Source organism: Meleagris gallopavo, chromosome 10 (genome assembly GCF_905368555.1).
Source record: "Meleagris gallopavo chromosome 10, MGAL_WU_HG_1.1, whole genome shotgun sequence".
Classification (NCBI taxonomy): Eukaryota; Metazoa; Chordata; class Aves; order Galliformes; family Phasianidae; genus Meleagris; species Meleagris gallopavo.
Genome location: NC_139413.1, coordinates 8,529,095 through 8,553,761, shown reverse-complemented (window position 1 = coordinate 8,553,761; position 24,667 = coordinate 8,529,095). Strand labels below are relative to the sequence as shown.

Below are 24,667 nucleotides of genomic sequence, written 5' to 3'. Positions count from 1 at the left end.
TGAATATTACATGAAAGCTTTTTAATATTACAATTTTCTTTCCAGATCCAAGTTAAAAGATGCTTTCAAAGACATCAACTGAAGCAAATTAGCTAATTTTTCATTAATTTCATTACGCAGTCTTTCCAAAACTCCCTTTGCATACATTTTTGGGGGATATGGCTGGGATGGAGTTAACTTTCCCCACAGCAGCACGTGTAGTAAGAACAGCATTGTCACACCAGCATCTTGGCTGCTGCTGAGCAGAGCTGGTACAGCAGACAGGCTCACTCCCAAGCCCCCTTACCTCACAAGATGCATTACGATGGGGGAGCAAGAGGTGGGGAAGAAACACAGCCAGAAAGGTTGACCTAAACAGATCATAGGATACCCTGTGCTGCACAATGTCATGCTAAAATTCTGGGGGAACAAGAAGAAAGGGGGACAGTGATTATGGAAGTACAACCACTATGTGTATTGAAGCCCTGTTTCCCTAGAAGTGGCTGAACATTGCTTGCAAATGGGAAATAGAGAAAAATTATTTTCCTCCTTCTGCTTCCACAAGGTTTCTCCCCTTCCCCCACTTAAAAAAGAAAAAAAAAAAAAAAAAAAAAGCATTAAGTTTAGAAAATAAAAATTATTTCTGCTTGCTTAACAGATTTACAAACGTTAGAGAACAGCAAAATAAGCCAGTTGATTTTTATGAATTTTCTCAGATAGATAAACCATAAGTACCATTGAAAGTAAGGATATTTATATAAAGACATACAGAAAGTTCATTCTGATAAATTAATAGTCTGTTGACAGCACAGAGCTACTGCAACAGACCTGGCTGTGTCCTTGAAATGCCGCTGGCCTTGTGAGCCAAGAAAGTGGCAGGAAATGGATTTTGCAGATTATGAACGATTCTCATGTCTCCAGAGAATCCTCAAAATTCCCCAAGATACAGAGAATGTGTACAGCATGGTGTTTAGACCATGTTTTTTTCTGTACTGCACAGAAAACTCCTATCCCAGTTTAAAAACTCCAAGGAAACTTTTTGACTTGCTTTATTTTCCTCATAGCAAGACTTCACATGCAAAGAAGACATGAGCTCAGCTGATGCCCACCAATTCGATTATTATGTTAATAAAAGTATCGAAGGCAATACTAAGAACATGCACTAGTAAGATTGTAAACACTGAACTTTTAAATCATATTAAATATAATTTTTTTTTTTTTTTGCAAAGAATCATCAGAGAACTGGAATCCAGTAAGCAGGTACATAAAAAGTACTGCATCATAAATACAGTGAGCAGAGAAACCAAGCTAGGACCCATCTGCAATCAAACTGGCTTCTTCTCCAGAAACTGCACTGTGAAGCTTCTAGATGGAACCTACAAACAAGAAACCAACATCCAATACTTCAAATACTCTGCATCAGGTGCTGTCAGTCATTCCCAGTATTCTTCATTATGAGTGAAATCTCCCGTCTCAGTATGGGAAGGAGTCATAGAGGTTTGGTTTTGAGTTTGTTTTTGAGCTAAAAGCTTTGAAGCCCTTTTTGTTCTGAAACATGGCATTACAATGAATTCTGTGACAGATCATTTCCCTAATGATCACGCTTCCTGCAGTGAGACTTGTCATCTGCCTCTGTGCTGCACCACCACTGCAACCACGTCACATCATAACATTTTCACCCCCAGTGAAAACGCTATTATGTGTGCTCAGATTGACAAGCAGATAGGGCTCAAGAGATGTATTGCTCTGACCTAAGGCATAGATCAGGAGTGTTCTTCACCAGCATGGTTGAGCTGTTTTGGTTTTGGATTTGAATTTCTTTTACAAGGAGAGTAGAAATCATATTTTAAAAAAATTCACCTTACTAAGTCCTATCACTATATTCCTCATCGTCCTAATTCTCACTTGCATTTGCCTCCAGCAGTACCACAAAAAAAATCCAGACTATGAAATTAAATATGCTTATTAAATGGCCAGCGTTATTTGCATTATTATTTCCCTGCTCTTAACTTACTCTTTACATTTCTCTAACTTGCTTATGGCTGCAGAACACTTCCAAGTGTCACTCTTGTTCTTACCCAACTGTCCAAGCTGCCTTTTCATTCGTACTCCAATTTTATGCCTCTGCCTGAAAGCAGGAAGAAATTTTCCTCTGAAGCTGACAGCAATCTTCTCTCAGGAAGAAGGATTTTCCATGGCGTCATTCCCTGCTAGCCTTTGCTAATTTTCAGGACCAGTTCTTGTGGCTACCCACTTCTAGAGTGACAGTACTTTAAGAAGGTGGTTAAACCAGGATTTCTGCAGTTGACTGATATACAGAGCTTGTACAATTTGGCTGACTGGCTTCTAAGACTCATTAAATAAATTATTTTGCACATAAATCAGTGTTAGACACGTCTCTCTTTCTGCACTGTTCAGTATTTTTCTGCTTGTTTGCTACTTTCTTTATAAAAATGAAATTTGCAAGCAACTTTAAAGTTTTAAGTTTTAAAAATTGTTCTTCATGTGTTTTTGCTTCTCCTTTTTGCTTCTTCTTACTTGGAAAAAGTTCCAGGGTATTTCTTTTCAACCACCACCAGCTTTCCTAGATGACCTTTTGGATGTCAGCACTCTGGACCTATTCTAAAGCCTTCAGCATGCAGGAAGAGTTACTGTTTTTCTAATTAAATACATAAAACCACACACTATGAAGAACTATCGTGCCATTAACAGTTTGTGAATACTGGATGGTTACTGTTTAAATACATATAAAAGACCAAATCTTGTGTGTTTAGGTTGCTACTGACACGTATTATCCTCACTTTAAAAGAATCCAACTGAAATTAGCTCTTAAACTTTTGAATAATCATTACAGTATTTGCATAATCATTACGGTAGTGGATCTCAATTATTATTGATGCACTTTTCTGATTGGAAAAATAGTTTTCTTAACTAGATATTGTTCATTTCCCTCTGCATTGGTCCTGCACAGTATGCTTACTCCAAAGAGAAAAAAAAAACTTTCTCAGCAACTTCTTTGGGCAAGAATTCCTCCCCCTCAAGAAATGCCTCTAGTTGTTGTAAGTAGAAGAATGATAGTTCTGCCTACACTTCCTGGAAACTCACATAGGTCTGTGTCTGCTTTTATCAAAACATCTATCAAAGGTCAGGTAGTTTTCCATACTCACAGAGAGATAAAAATGCTACCTCTATCTTGATGAATCAGTGCTAATGCTTGTCCCTTAAAATGAATCTGATATAATCACTGAGAAAACAAAGGACATTATTTGTATAAATTTAACCTCGTTCAGAATTAGCAACTTCTCAGGTTCTCCCACTGTAGGGCCCTGGTCAACATCTACAGTCAGGGACAGGAGGCAGGTGACCACACAGCAAATTGGTCAGCACTGGGTAACTCACCAGAAAAACTAAGCTCCGGGCTAGTGCTGGCTGACATCAGAAACTATGAGGTCATCAGAGAGCAACAGAGTGCAAGTGCTTTCCTTGGAGAGGAGTGAGGGAAAAAATGAATAAAGAAAGCTCTCTTTGTCCTAAAATACTGGAAGTTGGTAACTAACATGTAAAACAATGATTGTGCCCTTAATACTTAAGCATTGCTTGTGTAGGAAAGAATTGCATGTATTCCTTGTGGGGGGGGGAAGCAAAAACAACATACAATGCCTATAGCTTATTCTGGCATCAAAACTGCAATTATCAATACAAGTTATGCTACGTCCACACATTCACTGTATGCCATTGCAGAGATTAAAAGTTCCAAAACGTATCAGGGAATCAAGAGCCTAGGTGGTCCTCCAAAAGCCCACACTATCCATCACGAAATCTTCTGTCTGCTTCAACAATGATACAAAGAAAATTGACAAAAGTGTTGTGCTGCAAGGATTCTAATGTGAGCAAGAGAGATCAAAATATTTTTTAGCGCCTGATTCTTATTTTGACAGTCTAGCAGTATATATAAACACTAACAAAAAATTTACTACGGACTTTAATTTTAAAATACTTGAAATAGTAAAAAAAAAAAATCACCTATTTTTTTTTTTTTATCCTTTAACACCTCTTATGCTCAAGATATTGCTCTACAATATTTGGCACTTGAATTTTGAACCATCATTCAACTTAGCAAATTTTGATGGTGAATAAAGACATAAAAACAAAGACTACAACTGAAAACATACTATAGGTTTATTTGATTATAAACTGGGATGTTTATAATGGCAGGATTCCCTTGCCATTTTCATGTCAGCTCAATGCTGCACTAAATGGAAAAAGTTTTGCTCTTTTTTGCAGGTAGCAAGAATTCCTCAGGAAACAACACTTGAAGGCCTTTTTCAAATACACAAATGTATACATACAAATAAACAACAAATGTAATGTTCAATTTGATACACAATAATAGAAAAGTATACCAAAATAACAGTAGCACTAAAAATACGTACTAGTTTCAACAGTCATAATTCATAATTCCCAGAGTTAAGTAGGAAAGACAGCTGCCAGTGAGTTGTGCTGGGTCATGAGGCGCAGGTATGGGGGGAGCTTGGCATATCCTACCACAAAGAACTGCATGTTTTAGCAAAACAAACCAGCACAATCAAAACACAACATCAGTACTAATTCTTTAAAATTATGTTACACAAGTCCAGAGAGTAGCTATGAAAAAGTTCAATTTCTTCATGCCTAAGGAGGTTGTGGATGCCCCATCCCTGGAGGCATTCATGACCAGGCTGGACGTGGCTCTGCGCACCCTGGTCTAGTGATTGGCGACCCTGCACACAGCAGGGGGTTGAAACTAGATGATGATTATGGTTCTTTTCAGCCCAGGCCACTCTATGCGATAGAATGGATCTATGCAATATAATTACATGCATAATTACTATTTTATAATAAAATCCTACACACAAGCTGTTTGAGAAGACATGGTTTGGGAAGCAATGGTATTATTCAAGAGTTGGGAAACATCCATTTGCATTATCAGAGCAAAGCATGAGTTCTTTTCCTTCCCTAAAACCTAGGGACAATTCACTGAGATCTGTCAGCCTGTTCCCACAGACTGCTCCAGCACATGCAGCCTTGGCTGACACGCCTGAAGGCTGTGCTGCCATTCAGTGAGACCTGGACAGGCTGGAGAGCTGGGCAGTAAGAAACCGGATGAGGTTCAACAAAAGCAAGTGTAGGGTCTTACACCTAGGGAGGAATAATTGCATGCACCAATACAGGCTGGGGGATGAGCTGCTGGAGAGGAGCTCTGCAGAGAGGGACCTGGGCGTCTTGGTGGACGACAGGTTGGCCATGAGCCAGCAGTGTGCCCTCGTGGCCAAAAAGGCCAATGGCATTCTGGGGTGCATTAAGAAGAGCGTGTCCAGCAGGTCGAGGGAGGTGATCCTCCCCCTCTACTCTGCCCTGGTAAGGCCTCATCTGGAGTACTGTGTCCAGTTCTGGGCTCCCCAGTACAAAAAAGACAGGGATCTCTTGGAAAGAGTCCAGCGGAGGGCCACAAAGATGGTGAAGGGCCTGGAGCATCTCCCCTATGAAGAAAGGCTAAGTGAACTGGGTCTGTTTAGCCTTGAGAAAAGACGACTGAGAGGGGACCTGATCCAGGTTTATAAATATCTGAGGTGTGGCGGCCATAGCGGTGAGGCCAGTCTCTTTTCAGTGGTACGTGGAGACAGGACGAGGGGAAACGGACATAAGCTGCAGCATAGGAAGTTTCGCACGAATGTGCGTAAGAACTTCTTCACGGTGAGGGTGACGGAGCACTGGAACAGGCTGCCCAGGGGGTTGTGGAGTCTCCTTCTCTGGAGATATTCAAGTCTCGCCTGGACGCCTACCTGTGCGACCTGGTGTAGGGAACCTGCTTTGGCAGGGGGGTTGGTCTCGATGATCTCTAGAGGTCCCTTCCAACCCCTACAATTCTGTGATTCTGTGATGCAGAAATACCCTTAAGCATGCAGTGCAGATACCTTCTGCTGACTCTGTGCACGAACCATGGAGTTAGGAAGGCAGGGCATCACAAAAAGAAATCTCATAGCTAAATAACAAAATGCTTGTTCAGGTAACAGGGTTCCAGCTCATCTCAGAATGCTTAAGTGATGCTACAAAACCATCTTAGGCTAAATTTTTCATACAGCAACCAGTAACTACTGCTCTGCATTTAACAGGTTCTTATCTTCACTATATCAACCTGATTTACAGCAAAGGGGAATCCTTCAAAACAGCACATTAAATGAAGGTATGTTTTTAAGTTAGGTCTCACATTAAACTTCCTTTTCAGATCATTTTGTCATAATGAATAAGAAAATCCATTTGTGTGTAGTGCTAAAATATGGATGAAAATACTACTGAAAATCTTAAAGGAAAGTAATACTTCAGCTGCAGAAAAGGTTTTGAACGATGAGTCAGTAAACATGGCCTGAACTATACACTGAACTACACCAAAAAAATACACTAAATATATTTTCATTCTCTGCATAAAGAAAATTGTACCATGGGAGAACAGTAATTGACAGTAAAAGCTGCCATACATTATACAGATAAGGCTGCTCCCTGAAAAGTGAGTGCTTAGCTTTGCAATTTTCATGCATGTGATTTTGCAGTTATTAAAAATATCACTCACCCACAAAAACAAAACAAAACAAATCCAATCCACCAGAAAAATGACTGAAATGCCACGAAATGGCACAAGGCTGCTCTCTCAAAGTTCTATCAGTATGGTTGTGTCTCTCTCCTTGCTCAGGTCTGCCTCTGGGGGGTTAAAGGAACACTGACAGGATTAGTACCTTTTCAGCTTCTGCGCTCAACAGTGTTAGAAAACTTTTATCAGTGAGGTTTGAAGAAATTTCTGACAGCAAAAAAGTTTTGAAACTTAAACTTTCGCTGAGTTCAACACAGAGATGAACAATTCTTCTTACTTCTAGCTACAAATATCCTTTCTGAACTGTCTTTGCTCAAACCATGTTTTCTATCAAAACAGAGTTATCTTTTCTCATCTTAGCAGAACCAGGTCCTCAGACTTCTGAATCCTATCACATACTTGCCTTTTCCCACTGATCCCTAAGCAGACCATTTGCATTCCCATCTTTTGCCTGTTCATGCCTAGGTCTGGTTGTCTATCAGTTTCTCATATCTTTTCACCTGTTCCTTCCAGCTGCCCTGTTCCCCACTGCCATCTCAGTCCCAGCACCCCATCTCTTCTCTTAAACCACTCACATCCTTTGGCTTCATATCTGATCAGAACTGCTTTCTGAACATTAATTGCTTATAAAAACAAAATACTGCATTAAAAAGATGATTGCATCTAAGAATACTGTGAAGATCTGGTATCAACCACACATTAAAACATTTATTACTCTATCAATCAGTAGAGAGCTTTTCAAAGATGGTTATAAAGATTTTAAGTGATTTTTTTATAAAGAGAAGCAGGTTATGTAGCCGTTTCCTGCTATCTATGTTGCTCACTGCTATGGAGATAAGGTGACAGAACAGATAGAGCTCAGATTTTATAGCAAGACAATATTAATAAACAAGTATTACATCAGTTTCATTTGGGAGTCTACTTGCAGCCATATCCTATGACCAACTACTTTTAGAGCAAACACAGCCACTCCAAATCCTTTGCATTTCACAACAAAATCATATTACTCACACTTGCAGACATCTCAAACCTGAAAGTTCTTATAGACCCAAAGAACTCCAACTCAGCAAATGAGCAACAACCAATTCCACACACACTAGCATAAAAAAAAAAAAAAGAAAAAACCACCTCTATTGACTTTAACAAATATTCCCACAATTTTCTATATTGTACTGTGGATCCATGTCAAGCTTGAATTCATTAGAAGCAATTTCTCAAGCTCCCTGCGTACAAAGTTCATCATATGATATCCAAGAAATAGGATGGCATCCTCTGCACCCCTGAAAGGTAATTCTGTACTCCATCCTTTTTAGTTTTTCTTCTTCAAAAAAATATCAGTGTGATTTTTTTCCCCTAGTCTAAGCAAACATTTCAGAACAACAATGGGTCAGAATTCATTTCTTTTTATAATACTGTTTGTATTCAGCATTCACATATTCAAGTGTTTAAAACATAAGCATTTTTGGAACTGAGCAGAACATGAAATGCAGTCTCTCGCTTTCATACGCAGATGCTATTCATGTTAGCTCATCTTTTCTACATAAGCTGGAGTATCTGTTGTAGGAACTGAATATCGGAGAAGTGAGATCATATGCTCTCCCAAACAAACGTGCAAGTGTGTGTATGAGAATTAAAACATTTGGACCTACGCAAGACAGCTTAGTTTGAATCCTGGGAGTAATTTACTGAGTTCTGTGCTGCACTGAGTAAGATGTTGTGCATCCTTTTTTCAGAAAAGGAAATAGCACAGGGGGTTATGCAAGTTGTTTGATGGGATACACGTCCACTGTTGCTTTTCCCTCATCCCTCTGTTTCATTCTTTTTTTAAGAAATGTCCAAGCTGCCCAGAATCAGATCATAAACTGGTCTGATTTCATCCCATAGTAGTAGAGCACCTCGCCCCCAAGGTGTGTGTTTGAACATGTCTGAGCTCATTGCACTCAGATGAACACTGATTGTACAGTCTCCTACACACAGAAGCAGCTCTCTCCCAACCTTCCAAGCCTTCAGTATTCACAATTGCAGCAAAAAATTCAGGAAACATTAACTTGTAGCTGCACACTCAATTTTTTCAAATCAGTGATCAATATGTGGAGATCTTCTGAAAATCTGCTAATTTTCTCCTATGAAAAAACTGATCCCATGTGTTTTGCAATGACAATTGGAAGCAGAGGTGTGTCCTCAAGCAGCATTCACAGGAAAGGAAACAAAAAACAGCACTTAGATTTTAGCAAACTCAGGTAGGTTAAAAAAAAAAGTGGAATCTATTTTCTTATTTTAATATAAAACCAAAGAAAAATCAGCAAACCACGGAGAAAACCACAAAGATAAAATAAACCTGCTAAGACTTTAGAAAGTTTCAGAGTCTTGCCTTCACAGACTTTCCACTGACAGCACCACTGAGGAAAAACTTGGGTGAGAAGCAGTTCTCTTGCAAAAAGAAACCAAGAGCATCAACTGCAGAGAGAGCAGCTGCAAATGGCTGCTCTGGCATGCGCAGTGCCTCTAGGCTGCCTTCATTGCTCAGTGGGGAGTGCTTTTTAGAAGCTGTGGTTTGCAAGCAATTTCCCTTGCCATTTAAGGAACTCTCCTGCAATGACAACACACTGTTGACATTTCTGTAGCAGAATCATTTCCACGCTGTACGCAGCTCTCTTCCCGACATTAAAACACAAAGCTTCTCTGTTTAACTCAGAATGGTGCAAAAAACCTGCATCTTAATTTAGTGGTATTATGGTTTTATGATTTTTGGTTATCGGTATTCCACATCATGACTTGTCAACGGTTTATTACAAGTGGCCCTTAAGTTCAGCATTAATCACAGTAGTAAAGACTCATTTGCTATCCTTTTAATAATCTAACCTTCAAATCTTGGAATGTTTGTGAGAACATTATATCCTGAGCATTGCTGTGATTTTCAGTGAACCTAGTACATTCTGCATTCATTTAAAGGCTTCCATAGGTGAGATTCCATAAATAATATGCTATCTTAAAAACATACTAAAACTTAGCTATTTTATCACTTCAAAATCCTCATGAGCAGACAGGAAAATCTTCAGAAAAGTATAAAGTGGCAAATTTGGGAGGCCAAATTTCACTGTATTTTATTTAAGTTTCGTAAGCGTTCCCTAAGTATTACAAAACTTTGATCAATCAGTATGAAGGATAAATAACTCCTTACAGATCTTGCATTCATTTACTTGAACCACATCCCTTGCATTCAGCATTATTCCACTGCTGTTTATTCCATTCTGTGCTTAGTCATTCTATTCTCTGTTAGTATATACTGACCCAAGTGGACACTGGGTTAAGCAGTTATTATTCCTAGCATTTTTTCAGATAGAGAGCGAGTGCATAGTGTAGCTCTTAAGAAATGTTTACTTCTAAGTCCTTTAACTAACAATCCAGAACAGCAAAACCAGGAATGCTACTCATAACAGAATAATAGAATGGCTTGGGTTGGAAGGGACCTGAAGGATCATCAAGTTCCAGCTCCCGTGCGACAGGCGGGGCTACCAACCACTAGATCAAGCACTAGGTAAATCTTACAGCTATTTCACATTGTTTCCCCAATCACAGTTCACACTCCAGGCTAGAACACTAGGCTGCAGGTGTGGAGGATGTAGAAATATCTTTCGGTTCTGTTGAGCCAGCACAGTTGAGCACAGAAGCATTAATGAAACTGCAAACTATGCTAAGTTGCTTCATCTACATATTGGGCAGCCTCAAGTACTGTAAATTTCCCTCTCCACTTGCCAACACAGATACACTGTGCAGGTGTGCAAATTCACACACATGGGGATCATTACTGGGGATGGAGACAATATTCTGTCACTGCCATCAAGTACAGTGCATATAAAAGATTGCATGCATTTAAGAAATAAATGTGTTTCATTATAATTTGAATTCTTCCAAGAAAGAGCGAGAATACTAAGAAATCCTCCAGATACTCTATCCAAAGTTCCTTAAAAACAAGAGATATCTCTGAGGTGGGCATGCATGTGATTCTGCATGTCTTTTAAGACTTCTGAGATGTATTTCCTGATTAGCTGATTTGCTGTAGTAGCAGCATTGGCCATCTTTCCTTCTGTTATGTGAGCATGAGATTTTAAATGGATTCAGCTTGGCCTGCACTTCTCCAGAGCTGCTGACATATATTTATAAATGCTACCACTAAAACTCCTAACACACCTACATTGCAAAAATGTGGAGGATGCTTTGCAATGCAAAGCCTTTTGCAGCTGTGGCCCATTTGACACATTTGTCTCATCTCATCTGCAGACAGTGGAAGTACAAAGCTGGTGGCCCTGTTCCTGTCTCACAAGTTCTCACTGACTTCCGTTATTTCATCTAGAATTGTTTAAAATGGAAACTACAGTTGACATGATCACATTTTTGAGAATTTCAGATTTGCTGACATTAAGCATAGTACGGCTTGGCACAAAAGCATCAGCTCCCCCTTGTCAACATCCGTGAGATGTTGAACTGAGATGTTGTATGTTGCAACACGATACTATTACTGCTTCGGCTTAACAGATGTTGAAACTGAGATCTGGAGAAATGAACACAACACCATGAGTTTCTCTAACAGCCTAGATTGTAGCTGATTTCTGTCTCTTACATCTTATTCCAGAAGCTTAACTACTCTCTACCATTTGTATCACCCTTCTCTCCACCTACTTATGCCTTAACTCACAAGCACACAGAAACTGTTCAGGAGCTAAGATGATAAACACTCCCTTCAGAGGCAATGCACATGATTCTGTGGAAAGGCCTTACTAGCCATAAACTTTCCTTTCATCTCAGTTGAGACTCCCTATTGCCCTACATTTCCTTGAGTACAAAGTATGTATAAGGTTGTATAAGACGGATATGCTTCATATAAAAAACAGCTCTTTGCTTATGTGTTGTGCAGTGTCTGCAAAGCTTCATTTTTCTGTTAGGCAGCTAGCTTGATCATTTCTCTTTTTTTTTTTTGGTCAGGAAAAAAAGTCTATTTCAAAAGGCAATTAAAAAATTGCTCCACAGCGTCCACATCTTTGCAACAACGAACACAAATCATTCATGCACAACAAAAGATACCTCTAGAGTTCTGTGCCAGGGCACTGGGATCACAAATGGAGGACAGATAGATCGTAAAAGAAGTCTTTGAAACTAGAGAATAGAAAACTAAGCTAGTGGGCTAGCCGAAGAGGTACTGTCACAGAGGGAGTAAGTGGAAGAACTTATTGTGGAAGTACTTACTGCAAAGTAGAGGCATGAAAGAGCAGAAAAAAGTGGATTCTGTAAGCCATACAACGCTACGGATAATGTAAGCTGGCACTGAAGTGCTCACAGCTAGTTTCTAAAATCCCAGCACTGAGGGCCCCAAACTGCTTTACTTGAAAGAAAAGGAAACCTGGAAATAGATAAAATATTTTTACAGTTTCAGAAACCCCAGTGAACATGATCTGTTTACAAGTGTATGGGTAGCCTAGAAATATATCAGGACACACGGTACAACTGTCTCAGAAAAGTAAAAATAGGGGTGGACAGGGAACAACTTTCAAAATTGTTTAAGTAACTTTAATCTTGGTATTTACAACAGGAAGTCAGTTTTGCCACTTAAAGACTTAAAGGCTTTCTACTCCTGTCTTTGCACAGAAGAAATTCAGGGCTCAGCCTTAGCTTTCAAGAGCTATGACAATTATCCCAAAAATATTCTGGAAGTTCTGTAGTTCATAAGTCTGATTAAAAGAAAACTGATTTTTATGCAATAAAAGATGAATAAATGCCAAAAGCAGATATCTGCTCACACTGCACAAGGCAGCAGAGCTCAGGGACAGCCAGTGACCCCCAGACAGGGTGGGCAGTCCTGATCCCAGAAGCCAGCCCAAGGGTGCTTCTGCCTGGAGCAGCACACAGACATTCTGCTTTTGACCCTAGCTAATCCATCCCATTCCTGTAACATGCAGCTGTTCTTGCTGGAGTTTGTAAGGCATTCACTCCTAGCTAAGGAGCTGAATACATGCTAGCAAGCCCTGCCTAGCATACAATAACTTTCTGCAGTGCCTCTTTCCTTTGCCAAATTGGGTGTCCCCTCTTTGGTTGCCCCGCATGCTGTTGCTGGCAGCATGGGAAGAATAGGCATGGTGACAAAGGGAGTGATAGAAGTAGGACTGGGGAAGTGTACTGCAAAATGCAGAGTAACACAGACACTTGAACTAGTGCTAAACAAGGAAGTTAAATAAGCATGATGAGACATCAAGCCAACACAGCGCAGTTAAGTGTGAGTTAATTCACTCACCTACCTGGGGAGGCAGATAAAAGCCTATAAATATTAACTCTTAAAACTAAATCAAGAGTGTAAACAGAGGACAGAACATTCTTGTGGCTTGCTGTTCTCCTTTGCTTGCTCCCAGGGTGGTATCTTCATTGCTACAATGCAATTGGCTCAGGAAAAGAAAACAGGATGACTTGTGCATTAATACAATGCAGTCACAGCTTCAGCATGCAGGCTGCCTCCTTGTTTCATGCATGCACACACTCTCATGAAGGCAGAGAGTTTTGCAGACAGGTCATTGAAGTTAGACAAACAGAGACTGATTCCTAATGCAAGTCCATTTTGCAAGTCCCAATTTTGAGAAGTCACTTCATCCCATTTCCTCCCCTCATTTCTTCTGCTCCACCGTACATGTGATCTTCCTAGCATATTCACTGCTGATTTGCTCTTCAGAACCCAGACTTACATTAGCTAAAGAAAAACTAAAACTAAAGGAAATGGTTCTCTGCCATTGAGAGCTGGATCTTCAGCCTCTGCACAGCAGTTTTGTGGCTTAGGTTTATACTGGTGAAATGTTCTCAGTACAGTATGACAGTGATGTAAGTTAACACAGAATGATTACTACATAAGAAAATCCCATTAGCTTTTAATCAACGTCTCACCTTATCTGCAGTTATCAATCAAAATCCCACACCAATATCCCAGCCATCAGCTTATTCTGTTTGTGTAGGGCCAGGTGAAGAAAATTACACATTGGTCCAAGTGATTAACTAATTCATGTCCAGAAACCACATAACCATGCTAGTGTGGTGCAGTGCTCAGAATAACGTGTCCTGCTTAGGTACACCACTGGAAGAAAACCAAGTGGATTACAGCTTAAAACTGGTTTGTGTCTGAGACAGCCCAGGAAGTGAGCAGGCCTGCATAGGGCCCTGCATATAGCCCTACGCTTACACCAACTCTTGATTTTGAATTAAGCATTTCAAGGCCGCAAGATGTGAAAAGGGAGTGTTCTAGAGATAGCAGATTTCACTTTCTTCTACTTTAATGCCTATCCTCCTGCCTGAGAATCTCCCCTTATCCGCTATTATACACAGAAAACAAGCCAATATTACTAAGTTCTGCCACTTAAAAATTAGGTCTGCTAAATTCTTTCCAGAGGGATAGACAGCAATATAGGAGCTGATGATTGGAGAAGGAAAACACAAAAATTGTAGATGGAAACATCCACAGCTCTTTTGCACGGAGACTCCACAGCCTCAGATTTCTGTGTGCCTACTGAAAGTCAGTACTTTTCACATGGAAAATAAAAAAGTCACACTGAGAGCTATCAGGCAATTATTTAACTTCCTGAAAGTAAGGAAGTGGCTCAGCAGTGAGCGAAGCTTTTCAAAAGCTGCTAAATTGCTAATATATTTGTGGAGTGTGGGGCAGAAGCCTACATTAATGACCTAATGGAAAAAAAATGCTTGCAAGCATAACTTTTTTTTTCTTTTTTATCTATGTAAAGAGAGCAAGTGATTTTTTGCTGTTACTTTGTTTTGTTCTGTTTTTGTTGCCAAAAAGACACCATGGTTGCATTGCATCAGGTATGTTAGTATGACTTTTTGGATCAGAAAGTCAGCATAGATATTAGGGCACATTCTGTTATCAATTTTACACCAAAGTTTTTAATAAGTATGCACCTGGCAATTACAGATTTTCATTAAGCTTGCAATTTCAAGTGGAAGAAGATGACAGACTAATAAATACTGCACAAAGCACTGAAGAATTTAATGGGATATTTCAGCTGTGGAAATGTTTACAAGGCACTTCAACAAAAAATATGAAAATAAGTCCCAAAGCACAGCCATCACGATTAAGTGCCTGAAATTTCTCTTACCACAAAACCAAAGCCCTTGTCACCTCTTCCTATCGATGCTCCTACAACAAGAAATTCCTTCCTAGCAGGCAGCCCAGGAGCCCATAGCCATCAGGCAGAGTAATCTGCACAGTAATGACGATGCACAGTAGTTCTGCCACCACCCTGGCAGGAGAACCAGCCTCTCTGAGCCACCTGCTCCTACCCTTCCCACTCCACCCATGGTTTATATAAATGAGTCCTGAAAACCAAAATGCAAGATAAATAGAAAAATATGCAGATGGATCACTAGAAGTGTAATACCAGGCAGAGAAAGAGGAGCTCCATGCTCTCACCTAAGCCTGTGCCAAACTAAATGGTGAAAGCAACGTCTGTGAGGTTGAGGACTTGACACTGCAGCAGACTGTTATTTGCTTTAAGTGCTCTAGAGAGGAGTTGAAACATATCCTTACTCTGAGGTTCTTCTGTTTAGTAAAAGTGCGTAGAGAGGAATTGGCTCAAGCTACACTGTTGTCTGCAGACAGAGAAAATAACTATTTGAACTACTTGAAATAAAGCAATGTTACCCCTCTGAGTCTCCCAGCCCTCTCTGTTAGCTAACACATCCACTGACGGTGGGAGTGACAGAGAGCAGGCAGTTACCTGCCCTTCTTGGAAAAAGGGACCAATGGGAAGGCTTATAAAACAGAAAGTAGGACAGCAGATTAAAAAAAAAAAAAAAAAAAAAAGGGGGGGGAAAGATTCTTTACTATACAGCATTTACCTGTTTTCTTATAATATGCAGCAGCTACTAACCACATTTATTCAGTGCTGACTCTTTTCAGAGATTTTAAAGAACAGGAAAGCTAATGCTCAGACTTTAAATGCTCTTAGTGAGTTATCAACTAAAAGCAGATAATTTTCTTGCTTGCATCAGCAACAGAGAGTTACTAAAGTGAAGTTATGACAGAAACATACACATTTAATGTAGGTGAGAAGATATTTCAGCACTGCATATAATCTGCTATTGCAGAAAATGTGCTCTTAGCCATTTTTAGGGTGAACACTACTTAATAAAAACAAACCAGCCAACTTTGTGTCTGCTGTAATTCCGCGTTACATTAAATACTAAAACTGATGGAAGGTACTTACACATAAAATGCTGCATGTTATTTTCAAGAAAATAATTTCTTAAACAGATCCACGAAATTATCATCTTTATAGTAATATTAATTCAAAGTTAATTGCTTTATTTACTACTCACAGTATCAGTGACAAATTCATCTACATTGGGCTAACATCTAGAAGCAGTTTTAAAAACTAATTTATCATAAATGTAATTTTTCAGCTATAGAAACTACCTTACAATGTTGAGAATTTTTGTCTTCACCACATTGCTGCAAAAATCAAACTGAGAAACTTAGGGTAGATTCTCAGATCAGGGAGAACTTAAATTGATGGGAAGATTGTTTCTTACAGCTTTTAAGCACAAAAAACAAAGTAATGCTTTTTGAGACTAAACAAAGATAATATATGTTCTCATAAGAGATCAATTTATGTGTTTTTAAATGCAACTATGAACGTTTTGTTTTTCTTTTAAAATGTCTTACTGAACTCACAACTGTGCGGAAGACATTTTAGCTTCGTACATCATACGTTAACTTTCCTGATCCAGGTTATGACACTATTGCATTCAATTGCATTCTAGCTGCTGAATAAAGATGCTTCATCTCCACTTAACAAAGCTTAGAATCTGTTTTAATTCTACAGAGACATTATGGGATCAAAATTAGAGAAGGAAATATCAATTGCTACCTACCTTGGGCAAAAGCATCCTGGCACAGAAAGGCAACGCCAAATGCCAAGAGTTTAAGGCACAAAAACATGGTTATTTCTGGAAATCAGACGTATCCTTACGAAGCAGCATGTGTCTCTCTCTGGAAAGCAAAATTTGTGTTATCTCTCTGTAAAATAATTTCGCAGCAAAACTTGAACCAAAAAGGAGAATAACCGGGCACGTACATTACACTGCCTGCTTATCTGTGAAGGAGTTGGCTTCCTCTGTTGCCCCAACCTAACCACTCGCGAACTTGCTGTGCACAGTGATGTCAGAGACCATTACTTCTTCAAAAAAATCTTTCAGTTTCCAGGAAGTTAAGAGGGTTTTTCTTAAATTGCTGCAGTAATACTCAGCTTCCTTAATTCAAATGAAATAGATTGTTTTCAGCTATTTCTACAGAGGAACTACCGAGACTTAACTTTTCAAAGGACCAGACTCAAGAAACCATCATTCTTTTTCTTCATATTCACTTTTCTGTTGCATAAATCTTATTGAGCCTTCTCTCACTTATGGACTGCCAAGATTTCTGTTGAGACAAAAGGAAACCCAAACAATCAGTCAACAAAACACTTACAATGGCAATAAGACCTTCATAAAAAGACACAATTCTGATTTTTTTTTTTTTTTTGCAAGAACGCAATTCTAGAACTGACAGTAAGATTGAACAAATGGATACAGGCAATCTAATTCTGTTTTCTAATTCTATCTTCAGATCGTAATTACATATCCCCCAAACAATTCTCTTATCATGATAGTGCCAGAGGACTGTGGTCCATTTCCTGCAGTAAATGCAACCTAACCAAAGACGTTTATGCCACTGCACTCAATAGCTGGATAAAAAATACACACTGTATAGTAGTCTACGAAGGAAATAAACATTGGAGTAGCTTCTTTCACTGGAATATATTTGTTTTTATTTTTCAGGTCTTCCTAAGCATCACATGCATACATTTACATAATAATTTACAGACAACATAAGTAAACTCAATTCCTCATAAGATTAAATCCAGCTTCAACTTTGAGTCCAACTTTGAGTGAAGTCCTATAACACAGGCCAAAATCCTAGCTTCCATTAGACAATGTGTGTCCATACCACCTCATATAATAATTACTGGAAATGTGTTCAGAAAGAAACTGACACGGCCTAACTCTCCAGAAAGCCCAGTTTTGATACACAGTAACTTCATCGTGCTGGAGTGTTTTAAGTTAATTTGGACTATAGCTGTATGTTGTCTGCATCAAAACCATAATTCTGAAGAATCTCAGCTGATTTACAAAACACACTGCATCCTATGGAGAATTTCACAGAAAGGTTCTCAACAAGAACCAGGTGCCATTTCTACCTGACCTTCCCCAGCAGTTTTACACAACCTCTGCTTCAATTTTGAAGCTTCCTCCCTAAGCAAAATTCTAGCACAGTGGATCTTATCTGACGGTGTGATATTTACAAAGCCTTCATATCACTGAAATATTGCATTTATCACAAATGTTATTTCATTAAAGCATCACTCTTTCTAGTCATCACACCATTACAGTATTTTATTTAACAGCTGACGAAGTATAAACGATCAATTGCTAAAATTGCTGACCAAGGTTACAAATGAAACTCATGGGGAAATTATATTTTACTGATATTTTACTATGTGCATTTTACCCACAGGATTGTCAAAACAGCTGCATACCTGGCCTAAGAAGGAGGAAGGAAATATGTGACAAGAAGCAAAGTCTCTCAAGTTCCCTCCCTTCATAATAAGCCTTTAAAAGCAGGTAATTATCGAACACGTAAGCAAAACTGGAAGTTACACAAAAGAAGCTCACATCAGCCCTTTAGCCAAAGGGCATCAATATACTCTGCTAGTATGTAAATTAGTGAGAAAAAGCTTGACTCTTGATATAATATCATGTGTATTGAAGGACCTGAGAACTGACAGAAATCTCAACTCTGCTGGATAACAAGGCAGGGCAGCTTACCTCCTTCCCAGCCACAGGAAAGTCACAGAATGGTTGTGGTAGACTTGTTGGGTAGAAGTTAAGGTCTATAAAAGCAGTTGGTCCAGTAACAGAAAAAAGAGAAGATGGTTTGAAAGGGAAATTCCTACAGAAAAAAATCAGTGTAGGGCTGGCTTACGTCCAGGATATAGGATGCCTTGCTTCACCTTTCCTTCAAGGAGGGATTCCTTGGTTTTGTTAGCTAAAAGCAGTGCACTATAAGGAAGCCAAAGAGCTGGCTACAAGTACGGAAAATTCAGTTCCAGCGTGGTTCAGACTTATGCTGAAAGTGATACTATAAAGATGCAATGTTGAGATTTTACACTTATAGTTTTGTGTAGGTTAAGCACATTTCCTTTCCCATTGCATTTCAACCACTATGAAACCAAACAAATGGAAAGCTTGGGCTGTACTTGCTTATACAGGAGCTTACAAGGAATAAAGTCACTGAAAAGGCAATTATACTTGAGTGGGCAACATGCAAAAAAGAGGGCATGAGATTTTCAAACACATCTAAGAAATGAGAAAGATGAGCAATGATGTGAGAGAGTAAAAGTTACCGAGGTAGACTAGATAAACTTCTCCATAGTTCCCTGCTTTACAACAGCTTTACCATCTCTGGTTGGATTGTCACAGGTTGCCGCAAGAAGACTGGGGTATCTTATTTCTGACATATAAAATAATAGCCATGTTGAACACGCACACTATGTATCTACAGGGCCTACACCATACAAAAAGCCTTTCTTCCTAGTGTTTGTTGTGTTAAATGGTATAAAACAGGACAGTGACCAAGAGCTACCAATGAGCCCTGAAACCACAGCCTTTTCATTCTCTGTGTGGTTTCATACACCCAGGCTTCAGCCTGTGTTTTTTTTCCTAAAAGTTTTGCTAAATAATGATGAGGCAGTAATACTCCTCACTCTCCACAACTTCCAAGTTCAAATTTTCAATTTCTGTGTGGTGTCACTTCAGCTTTCATTGCAAAGAATTTTGACTAGGGCACATTTATTTTAATTTTCCACAGGTACACAACCTGATGTTGTTTTGTGCTAATTTCTTTACAGAATGTTGTATAAACTCGCTTTCTCAAACATCGGTATTCGTGAGAACCACCTTTGTTTTCTTTTTGGTTCAGAGACCCTCAAAGTACTGGTTACAGAGCATGTAGCTCAATAAGACAGAAATTCTCTAGATACTCCCTACATCACTTGGATTTAAATGACAAGCGCACTTTGCTCTGGATAATAATCTCCACATGGAAGATAGCTGATATGATTCAACTCAGCTATATTCACAAACACAATGGCTACGCATCAGAATTAAGCAGTTCTCACAGTCTGAAGGCATACACCTTAGCAAATGCTCTGAAATGCCGGACAAAGTCATCCCAAAGGCAACACTCTGTTTAAGTCAATGAAACCACCTCCATAATACATTTCATCCCGTAAAATTAATTTGGCAGGATACCTCTGACAATACTGTTCATGCTAAAGAATATATGCTATACTGCTTTTAAATTTGTGTTATTTGCTAGGGAATCTATTGCGCAGATACTTTTTCATGCTTGTGTGCTATTGCCAAGAACAATTTCTTGAAGAAACAAAACATTTTTACTTAATACGTCACATTGGATCAAATTTTTTTAAGCTCAAGAGTAAACAATACAACTCTTTGTGCAGGCATACTGCTATGCTGCTATCAACCCTCGGGCAACAATGATTTGACATCTTCATTTCATATGTTGCCTGCATCATCTATATAGTACCTGTTCAGGACAGAGATCTGATTTTGGTATCCCTGAGGCACCATTCACAATCTGGCCCCAAATGAGCAGTATATGTATGATAAGCTCTCAGAAGTGCCAGGCACTTCTTTTCTTGCTTATAACTACAATCATTCTGGGATAACACTAGGCACAGTTATTCTGAAATGAGTCTTCTTGAATCACTATGTGTAACGTGCTCTTTAGAATTTACTTCCTTAAGCAGTGGCACTGTGTCCAGAAGCACCGTGTCAGCTTTCCCTGAAAATCTACACCTCTTCCTTTGAAGGAGTGCTAGATTCTGAGAAGTGCTCAGAATTTAGCTTTATAGCACTCAAACCTTGCACACTAAACAGTGAGTTTACTTCATCTTATGTAAGTAGCAGCAAATAAACATTTTAAGTCACAGTGACTTTTCTTATCCTTCCATCACTATATTTCAGAGGAAAAAAATAGGAGGTGCAGAAAAATTGAGTATGTTACCCTTGGCCCACTCCTGGTTGAACTCTCATTTGAAAATCCCTTCAATAATGATAGATTTCCTTCTCTTAGATTGATTCTCCATTTTTCCAGCTTGATTTCTCCTAGTTGTAACCTCTAAATTCTCACAGACTCGCATGACTTTGTCATGACAAACATGATTTTGTTTCAGCAAATGTACCTGAACAACTGCAGCTTAAAACAACAGTGAACTGACAGCCAGGCAAGGAGCCATGCTCTGCAAAATCACTGACACTCGGGAGGAATACCCTAGCTGGAGGTACAAAAGGAGCTCCTTCTGCACACGATGATTCTCCATTACCTTCACCAAATCCACCCTGCCATTAGAAAAATTGATTGCTTACAATTAGTTAATCAGTTAGTTAATTTGCCCAAATTATATACAAAATTATATTAATACTATATAAAAATATACGTACACAAAATAATATATAGAAAAAGATACGTGCCTTACTTGCAACACGTGGAAAGTCAGAGTTGTGTCATGTTTAATGTTTACAGAAAGACTGATAGAACATAAGTCAAAATAATAGTAGCAACAATCTCCAGAAAAAAAAAGAAAAGGCCTACAGATTTCCCAATGTACTTCCATGCTGGTTTCGAAAGAGCAGTCACATGCTTTATCATAGTTCACTGGACATTCCATTATCTTTTGGACATTGTTTCCTGTGGGCTCTGTAACATACTTACAGATGCAAAGATGTGTCTGCACTAATGTTTTAAATATACCTACCAGAATGGGTTTTTTTTGTTTGTTCTTTTGTTTTTAAGTGGTGTGGCTCTGTCTGGAGCAAGCCAGGACTAGTATCAGATGGGCTACTGTAGCTTTGTTTTGGTATCCTGAAGGAGAGTGGCTTTCTTCGTGAGAGTTCTCCATCTATTTATCAGCTTTCCCCAAGTAGGTATATTCTGTGCTGTGCTGTTAACTTCTGGCACCATGTACCTCCACACAGGCTGCTAGGTCTAGGATGCCAGACCCACTGTCATATACTATTTAGCTGTAGCCTGCAAGGCCTCCTAGTGTTTTTGCAAGCTGTCGGACAACGGTGCTCATATCCAAGAGCATCGGTGCTTATTTTTTTTTTAAGGTACCAAATAACTTTATAGCAGATGTCTTTCTAACGTTCAAATGCTGATTATTTTGTGTATAATAACGCATTCTTACTGCTGATTGCAGTCGTTATGATACAGAAACATAAAAAAGCCTCTCAGCAAGGTATTTAGGGGCATAAACCACAAAATTAACTTAGAAGGCTGGTCTGCTTATAGTAATGCCGTTGGTCATCTTCAGATAGCCCATCTCTTACCACTGAGCCTGTTCTGACATATTTTTCTCTCTGGGGCTGTCCAAGTGATTTAGACAGATGTCTCCAAAGACAAGCATGCAGCAGGCATTACTTCTTCCTCAGTGGCTTGTCAAGAAAGTGCCATTGTAAAGCTAAAACGGCCCGAAAGATTTCTATAATCTTAATTCATAATCTGCATCTTTGAATTTGCAACAGTTAGGAAACCAGACTGATCCCACAGTCTTACCCTGCCCATCGCTGTGCCACAGCTCTCTGCCTCAGTCTCCCTGACTGAAAGCTCTTCCTTTCATATACGTTTACACACACACAGTAAGGCAACGTAAATCTTGTCAAGTGTATAATGCTGATACTCAAAAAAGAAGAACAAAAAGGCAATCAAAAGATACACTGGTTGTCTTTGTTTATCCTCACGTTACAAAAGCAAATTAGTACATGCAGTGAATTCAAAGTTTATTTAAAGAGAAGTAATTATGAAACATGGAAAGAGACATTAAAAAGAAAGTGAACTATAAGCTGAGACAAACTTTCCTGAGAGCTTTCTGTAGCATATGAAGACTTCTGACATACTGGAAATCACATGAACCTACATCCTGGAACTTATGTTTTTGAAATATGTTTTTCAAGTATTGTCCTCGTAACATGTTCAGTTCACAGTCTTGTTAAGGTACACATGACTTGGTTATTTGCTCCTTTAAAAGAAGCGTTAAAGGCATAATCTTGCCACATAACTTCCCTGACTTGACACAGTATGAGTCTGTGCTTTAAAAAGAGCAGTTTCATAGTATAGGTAAGAAGTGGGAACAAGCTGGGGACACAGGCAGAAAACACATGGGATGGAATTCAATAGCATGGAAGAAAGGATACTTGCCATGAGTTATGTGTACACCTTTGTAAAAATGTTTCAAGTCAGTAAACTTTGCAATGATTGTTTAAATCCAAATTCACCAAACTATCAGCCTTTCCCTTATCACTTCTACATTCATGTAGCCTTCTTCATCTTCTCTCTTAATCAAGAACATTATTGTTCTGGGACAAAGATGACATTTCTTGCAATAAACATTATGGAAAAGGAAGAAAAACCCACAAATATAATACTGGATTATTTAAGGAAAAAATGAGACCTACAGTTAGGCCCTACTAAAGGTTAAGATTGTCTGGCTGATTTTTTTTAGGTCACGTATTCATTTGAACTTTTCCAAATAACCACAGTATTCAGAGATCTCTATGACAATCACGATACTCGAGTAGACAGAATAAGAACTACAAAAAGTAAATCTGAGCAAAAATGAGATGGACTCAATTAAGCACTTCAATTTCATTAAGAAGATTGAAATGAGTATTATACGCTACTTTTTATGTAATTTCAAACACTTGTTTATAACTTCTTATTAATGGATATAATTAAAGTCAACTGTCAGAGGTGCAGAAATAATGGAAATATATGTTTTTAAAGCAACAGCAAGATAAACAGAAGGGTCTCGTGCAGGAGAAACAGTGACATAGAGCCAAAGAAATTCACGATAATTTAAAGACAAGCAAGAGAAAAGACAGCATTGGGAAATTAAATACTCTGACATAAAACTACTGGTTTCATTCATATTTTTTCATTCCCTATTTCTGTTTCACTGTAGGTCATTCTGCAATAAACATTCAAAGAGTCAGCATAATCTATTTTAATCATTCCAGAAAACCTCAAGGAAACATCACTGGGCCCTTAGAAACACACAGAGTATGTTTACTGCATACAATGCAAGAAATGGCCAAAAATAACCCAAAGAGGATGATGAAGGAAGAGCAGGAAAAGCTGAAACAGTTCATGCTGTGATACTCCCAAAACACTGGGAATTCTCCAAGGATGTTAACTACAGCATTACAATGACAATAAAACACTATCCATTTCTATTTGTCATAGTGGGAAAAGATCTTACACATGTCTCAAAGAATTATCTAAATTAGCCAGCAGTTAATTTATGCTTACCTACACGCTGCCAAAACTCTAGTTTGTTTTCAAGAAAAGGGCCTAATATTGCTGATATTTCCATTTGTTTTTAAAATCGATACAAGGATCAGCAATATAAGTTCTAACATCACAAAAATTCTCCTGTTTCCCATATCAATCTTGGGCTGTCAGATCAACTGAGGTAATGTGCTCTTCCTCCAAAGAGAAGCACAAAACATTTGCACATCCGCTTACTGCCTTATAGCACTAAGTTACTTCCTATATTTAGTAAGTTAGGAAATATTGCAAATGAAATTGTGCAACAATTATTTGGCAAGAGGCTCTATCTTCTTCTGACAAAAGACCCCTTTATAGTTCATGAAATTCTGTGTTAAAATGCAGAGGCAATATTTAAAACTCTTCTTAGGTAAAACATGTTAGCTTATCATTGGAGCACTCAGTTTATAAGGCCCATAAACCCAGAAACAAAAATCAGGGCTTCTCCTTTGGACAATGGTACACTGAGAAAGATACAAACTTCATTTTCAGTTTGCTGGTGACCAGCCAGTTACCCCACACAAATCCACAGAGACTCATTCTGGAGGGGAGAAGTTTCCTGACAC

At 38.8% G+C, this 24,667-nt stretch overlaps 1 protein-coding gene across 8 annotated transcripts in view; it reads right to left on the bottom strand.

Annotated features, from left to right (window-relative positions):
• PTPRC (protein tyrosine phosphatase receptor type C) overlaps positions 1–24,667 on the bottom strand; it is a 143,105-nt gene that overhangs the window by 43,156 nt on the left and 75,282 nt on the right. For 6 of the 8 annotated variants that reach the window (XM_085232004.1, XM_085232008.1, XM_085232009.1 and 3 more), the window contains exons 8-9: positions 16,966–17,072; positions 16,526–16,643 (exon numbers count right to left, since the gene is read on the bottom strand). In XM_085232004.1, the coding sequence (XP_085088130.1) occupies positions 16,526–16,592 (67 nt within the window). In that variant the 5' untranslated portion in view covers positions 16,593–16,643; positions 16,966–17,072. Of the gene's footprint in view, positions 1–16,525; positions 16,644–16,728; positions 16,939–16,965; positions 17,073–24,667 lie in introns of those variants that run through there. The other 2 variants (XM_085232005.1, XM_019618517.3) reach the window with 2 other exon arrangements.